Below are 7,081 nucleotides of genomic sequence, written 5' to 3' on the forward strand. Positions count from 1 at the left end.
TCCAGCTGTTTAAGAAAATTACTGAACTACTGAGGTCCTTTTCTTTTTTTTCAGGGGGATAAATTTGGGAGCCAAACATCTGTGGTAGGAACCAATGGGCTTGGATCAGAGTCAGAGCATTACTGAAAGACAGACCAATGCATTCATGGTTTTGGTCTTTTCAGTGGATAAACCTTATTCTGCGATTCATCAGAAAAATTCTTTCTGGAAAAAGGTTTGGTTTTTTTTATTTTGCTGCAAGTTGCCAATAAAATAGGTGGTAGAAGATACTCCTTTGTTATGTCACCAGCTTAATTCTAATGCATAGCTAAGAACTGTCACCATCACAATTACATAACAATATTTCTGCATCTAAACAACTATTTTGGAAAACTGAACTGCTGGTACTGCATGATATCCAGGCATAACAAGGCCATTGGGTGCGGATAATCTGACTCATTTTCCTCCTCACACTATTATTAAAAAAACCCCAAACCTTGTATTTTTCTTTGCTCTTGTCTTCCTTTTTATTACTTCCTGCCATTTAGTCTGGACACTTCTCTCTGCACGACTCCTTTAACACACCCCACCGATTTCACTCCATCACACACTAACACTGATAGATAAGGAGTACAGAAAATCCAGAAACAGAATGCGCACATGCATGCACACACGCACACACTGCACAATTCCTCCCACCGTGGCCTTTAATCCTTGTTCCAGGCTGTAAACAAGGTTGAGATAAAGACAGGGAATTTCTTTGGAGAATGGCCTGATGTAAACTCTGCTGAACATAGCAGGAGGGGAGATGACACTGAGGGCTGACTGGTGAGACATCACAGTGTAAGATACTGTCAACAACCTCAAGAAATAAAACACCAGAAATGACTCCATTACAGTTACATTTATGCCCGTTTCATCAGAGAAGCTTGTGAGCTCTTTTCCTGCAACCCAGAGATGGCTCAGACTGAATGAAGGTTCAGTCGCAGAAGTTGTGCACACTGCTGACCTGAAACCACCAGCCATTGATAATTCAAGTTCGCTTTCAGTGAAACAAACTTCCTGGTAAAGCGAGTGACATCACTCTCAGCCAGATGGCAAGGAAGGTTTTACAGTAAATCACAGAAATGCAAAGAGCGAGAATGAGGAATGAAAAAGAAAAGGTTAGAGAGTTGTGGATGCTGATATCAGAGCAAAAAAACTATCAGAAAAACTGCTAATAATCAATTAACTGTTTATGCCAATTTAGATATTTAACATTTCACCATTCCAGCGCCTCCTTATGTTATGGTGAACTAAAAAAAAAAAACAAAAACAAAACAAAACTTATTTAAACTAACTACCATCAGTTATAAACAAAAACATATTCGGAAAAATTATAGGATGCATTTGTAAATATTCTGTTTTACAGTCAACAACTAATTGTTTTATTGGAAGAAATAGAAACAATTGTTCATTTCTGTCCCACTTTAATTAACTTGTTGATGTAAACGTGATGATGTACGTTGAGTATCAGAGACATCCAGGGCCTCTTTCGTAGTCCATGTCTCTGCTTCCTGCAGAAGATGTTGGGCCTTTTGTTTTGAGTCCTTCAACCAGAGACAGGAAGAGACACTCCCTGATAACCCCACACTTCCTATGCCTCATGATTTAATGAACCCAGTGTTTACAAACATTCATTTAAAAAACAAAACAAAACTGATCTGACAATTGCACAAATCCCAAGTGAACAATACAAAAAAAATGTAATCAACAAAAACAAAAGGAAGGAAAGGGAAGGTGTGAGGAGGCGGGGGAGACTAGCAAGGGGGTCAGGGAAGAGGACCAAAAAAAAAAAAAATATCAAGGATGACCTTGAAGTTCAAAAAGAAACTGAAACAAAAGAAAGGAGCTATTTAGTGAAACTGAGGGGGGGTCCTGCAAATGAGAGGAGTGTTAAGGTGAACAGCTGGAGGAGGAAAATGGAGACGCACGGACGAAGAGGAGGAGGGAAAACAAGTGGGCAGCTGAGAGATAGAGCTGTGGGGGATAAACTGGAGGAGAGACCTACTGAGTTCCTGGAATGTACTTGGTGGGTTGTCCAGAGGGAGCTTGTTTGTAAAGGGGCGTTTGTGGGTTATGAAAGCGTACGAGTGTGTGTGTGTGTGTGTGTTGTGTGTCGAAAGCAGTACTTCCACCGGTGTGGTATTGTGCAGATTTGGTGCGAATGAGCAGTGTACGTGTCTGCAGTGGTTTCCTACATGCTCAGACTCGCATGCGCTGCCTGCTGGATTAGCAAAGGCGCCATTTACTTGGTTTATTATTATGGATAAATAATTGACAAGGCTCCCTGAGCAGAAATAACACCCACATGTGTGCAGTGGTCATTACCCTACCAGCTTTCATGGAAAAGGAATAAAGGGTAGAAGGGAAAGCAGGAGAAACGTAAAGAGCTCAACACTCAGCAACTTCATAGCACATATGCGAAAAACATCAGTTTGAAAAATGCAGCAAGTACAGAAACAAACTGAACTTTAAAAAAAATATATATTTGCCATAAATGCACTGGAGCGAAACACATCAACAGCCTGTTGCGTCTTCTCTTTATCTTATTGTTCTTAATGGATTTCCATGTTTCCTGACAATGAACAGGGGACGCAGAAGAAGACGAAATGTCCTTTAACAGCAAAAGGAGTCACCCAGAGTTGGGCATGGAAAAACAAACCTGAGCACCTTCTCTGTGAAACTATTTCTATCTAATTTGGGTGGAGTCAGTGTGCGATCATAAAGTCGAAGTTAGGATAACACATGGCAGACAGAAGGAAACTCTATCATGCCAGTGAATGCTGTAACTTTTCTCGCTGCTAACAGACAATAGAATAAATCCTCACCGAGGCCACAAAAAAAAAAAAAAAAAAAATCCTAGGCACAGACAATAGCCTCCACACCCCAGACAGGCTGATGGTCCTCCGACAGGCCCAATTCAAGACAGCAACAACAGGCTGCTTCTTTAAGTTCACCACTGTTACTGAACTCTTGAGCAGAGCAGCCTCAGGCCTGAGTCGCTTCAGCCCAGTCTACCATGGCAATGTGCCACATGGGGTCATTGTTGCACCTATACACCCAGATAAAACATCAGGTACAACCAAAAGTAATGTTTTAATGGCCAGTACACCCAAATTACAGACTCACAAACCTTTCTGAGTTACAAAGAGTTTTGCTCTATGATGTTCAGGTTGCGAGATTTTACCCAACCAAGAGGGTCATGGTTCCAGTTATCTGTTTGCTGATTGGTCAGTGGAACTGCACAAGTACTGAGCTGTTTTAAGATCGAACTGAGGTTGTGCGATACAAATCCAGCGCGGAGCCCACCAACTTTGGTGGCAGATTCGCATCTAGTATGAATTTAAACCTCTCTCTGTTAGATGTTTGATTTCTGTTGTTCACCACTGGCTTTGGTGGAGGTGTGCTCTTCATCTCTGCCTTCCTAGTTTTGAGCATGAAGCGAATTAGTATTTGTTCTTGTCCTGACCTTTCAACCACACCCTTTCAGTTTTTCATCACAATGCCATCTGCTCAGTTTGCATGGAGACAGCATGGATCTCATCATGTGACTGCAGAGTGGAAGTTCAAAACATGGCTGAAGACCATGGTGAACAGTCAAGAGCGCCCCATGACTGGATCTTGAGTTAATGTCATTTTGAAAACCTTTGACAAATCTACATGTTTTCACCAACATCAGCTGTATTATTTCTTTGTAAAAAATTAGCCTGAATAAAATAAAAATATTGTAAATAAAGAGCCATCTGGTTAAAGACTGATTGGATGCTGTCACTGTATCATCACTTACAGATTCTCTTTTCAAGCCAAAAAAAAGGGTAAAAACTTGATACCCACTTTTGCTTTCTTTGCCTCTGTCTTCACATTTCAAAGCATCTAATGACGGCATTTAATGCATTTAATGCATTTAATGACATCATCATTAAATGACTGACAGGGGCAGGATTTGACATTTATTGTAAAGGTCACAGGATCAGTTAAAAAAACGTGTTGGTGCGGAGGGAGAAACATTCCCTGATGTTGTGGTTCTGTGTTTGTCAGCGCGTTCTCTGATACCTGCGATGCTGATGACATTTCAGCATCTTCTGATAGCCATGTGTAGTTTTTGTACCTGGACATAGACCATGAGTACAGATATGTTAACGCCTCCCTCTGTTGTGTCTCATTAGAATCACTTCAAGTCATTTTGCCTCCTTTTGTGATTAAGTGTGTTTTTTTGGTCGAAGCTGTTTCCAGGCTCTTTGCGTTTGAGTCTCATCATTTTGTGTCACTCTGTAGCCATTTTGTATCTCATCGTAGTAATTTGGATCTCTGGAGTTTCAGCAGATCCATATTGACGATCCTCTGCACTGATATTATATTAAATACTCAAGCATAATGTAGAGAAGGAAGGAAACCATGAAAGATCAATATTATTTGACCAAAATTCCTGCATTTTATTAAATTGTCTCTGAACTCGACCTTTTGAGGCTGGATCCAGATCAGCATAAATCAGGCTCCGTACCTACTTCTGACTGAACTCTGTGAAATTGTTATCTGAGGGGAGTATAGACAGGGACTATGGTGCAGGCCTGGGGGTCCCTAGAAGTCAGGAGATCTGAGCCCAGGAGCCCCTCTCAGTGAACCACCAACGTCTGAACAGAAATACTCACTCTCTCCTTCTATCTTGTCAGGGCTACGGCTCCACACAATCTGCCGTGTGTCCTGTCTTATCTGGAATGTCCTCCTCTCAGGGCGCTGGGACTTCTTCTGGTAGAAGATGGTCATCACCGTGCCTATCTCTAGGCTATGGAGGATGCGTGGACCTGCCTCTGTCCAGTCCAGCATCCTGGAGGCCACAACCGGACCAGCAGCCCCTGCGGCACCACCAACAGCCTCCTCGGCACAGCCATTAAGGCCGCTACTGAACCTAGCAGCACACATCTTCACTGCATAGCTGCAAGGGCCGCGTGTGGGATTACTAGTCAGGCAAGGGTTTCTTGAAGGTGATTGTTGTCCTTGGATCAAGTATAGTGCAGACCAGGGTCACAGCCGTCCAACATGTCCAAACACACAGGTGCCAAGAAACCTGGTTTTAAACCTAAAGTGCGCCACCCAGAAGAGGAAAGGACGTTGAAGTGCCAGTGTGATTAAACTAATTTCACATTAATACCACAGGCTAAGCGCTCAGCAGGCACAGAAATGAAGCAGTGAAATGTCTGAGATGTGAATTATCCTCTGGTCTCTGAAGGGGGGGAGTGTATCCCTCTGTTATCCTTTCCAGATGCTTCTGGCAGCTCACCAGTGAAATCCACTCGGGCTGAGTTCTCATCCCCGCTGGACTCAGGTTTCCTCCCTCAGTGTGTCCTCCTCCTTGTCCCTCCGGTCCACGACAGCAGAAAGCAGGCAGCACAAATGCTGCTTGGACGTGGACGTAAACGGGACGTGGTTCTTCTCCTCACAGCCGGCCGTGGGAAACCGGAGTCAGAGACGCCGAGTTATGTAATGAAGACTCGGACATATACCTCGGGGGTGGGTTCTGCAGGGGCGACGGAGAGGAGACGCGTTCGATGGAGGCTTCACGGGGGGACGGAGAGACGCGCGGATGGAGGAGCACGGAGCGGCCGCGGAGAGAACCGCGAGCGCTCCCATCCGCCGACCCGTTCCGTTCTGCTCCGCCCTCACTCTCTCCTCCTCCCCGGGCGCACCGCACCACCGACAGGACGCATTATCCTCCGCAGAGTGACCGTGCAAAGGCGTGCGGGGCTGAGCTAGTACGCACCGACTGCCCCAGTTTCTCCTGGCACAGGCTCTCTCTCTCTCCCTCTGCCTGCGCGTCCCTTCAGCTCCAACGCCAGAGGTCTTGGGAGGAAATTAGGTCTAGCAGACCGGAAAAGCTTGATCAGATTCCGCCCCCCCCCTCCTCTCCGTGCGGCTGTAGTGTATCCGAGGAGAAGATGAGGCGAGCGGAGAGCCGGAGAAGGAAAGGCGGCAGAGAGCAGAGCGACCTCCGTGGGCCTCCAGGAGACCTGCAGGCGGCTGTGGAGGAGGAGAAACCGCTTTACTCCTCCTCCTCCCTGCACTTTGACACTGTGGGTGTTGGCTTGATTCTGGAGGTCAATTGGGGTTCAAGTTGCAGAGGTCAGGTGAAGATCAGGTCATCAAGTCAGAGCGACTTAAAAGGGCACTTTTTTTTAGCAGGATATAAAGCTGATTAAAAATGTCCTTCCTTTGGCTTAATTACACTTACAAAAATGAAAGTCTACACCTCCATCTTATTCAAAGCACCATCATCGCATCATCACAATCAGATGAGCAAAGTGTACCTCAGGCTAGACTGACATGCAAACGCTCAGTTAAGGAGATAGTCATTGGGCATATGGTAAAGTTTCTTAAAATTTAGCAATTTTGCATGTAAAACAACTTCATGAGGCTTTAATTCTATCTCTCTATTTATTTTTGGAGAAGAAAGTAAATGTGATGAATGAATAAGACGTGGCCCGATTAGGCAAAAGTAGTGACGGGAAAGCTCACACCATATGAAGAGGGAGAGATTCTATCATGCGCTATAGAGACTAAAGAATAAAAACTCTGTGCTGGAATTGAAAAACTGAAATTGGAGCCTCCCTACATTGTGCATGGGAATGAGGTTTGGTCAGATCATTTGGATCCGGGTGTTAGATACACTGAGCAGTTGGTTAGGTTCCAAAATTTCCTTTAAACACTAAGATGCCTTCGGTCCCAGATACAAAACATATCCAGTGTAACTTCTCAATCGTTGTTATGGAAGATTGGCTTGTCAATCTGATCTGTGAACATGTGATCCTGTTGTATGACTCAAAATGTGTGACATAGCCCACTTTTCCATCAGTTTCATTTTCTCTTTTGCTTTTCTTTGACACTGATTAATATGGCATGTGCCTCCGTTAGAGACATGTCACAAAAAAAAAAGAAAAGAAAAGAAAAAAAGTACACACATAAACCCATGTGTGGAGTGTGTGAGTGTGTTGTGAGGTACACTGAGATGGGGGAGTCATGGATATCACAGCGTTTCCATGTCTAATCAGATCCATATGTCCCACAG

General features: G+C 44.2%; 1 protein-coding gene across 2 annotated transcripts in view; it reads right to left on the minus strand.

Annotated features, from left to right (window-relative positions):
* LOC115041672 (1-phosphatidylinositol 4,5-bisphosphate phosphodiesterase gamma-1-like) overlaps positions 1–5,936 on the minus strand; it is a 29,023-nt gene extending 23,087 nt beyond the window's left edge. The window contains exons 1-2 of one of the 2 annotated variants that reach the window (XM_029499329.1): positions 5,300–5,936; positions 4,671–5,098 (exon numbers count right to left, since the gene is read on the minus strand). In XM_029499329.1, coding sequence (XP_029355189.1) covers positions 4,671–4,941 — 271 coding nt within the window. In that variant the 5' untranslated portion in view covers positions 4,942–5,098; positions 5,300–5,936. Of the gene's footprint in view, positions 1–4,670 lie in introns of both variants that reach the window. The other variant, XM_029499328.1, reaches the window with a different exon arrangement.
* Between the last annotated feature and the right edge of the window lie 1,145 nt (positions 5,937–7,081).

This window comes from Echeneis naucrates, chromosome 4 (assembly GCF_900963305.1).
Source record: "Echeneis naucrates chromosome 4, fEcheNa1.1, whole genome shotgun sequence".
Taxonomy (NCBI): Eukaryota; Metazoa; Chordata; class Actinopteri; order Carangiformes; family Echeneidae; genus Echeneis; species Echeneis naucrates.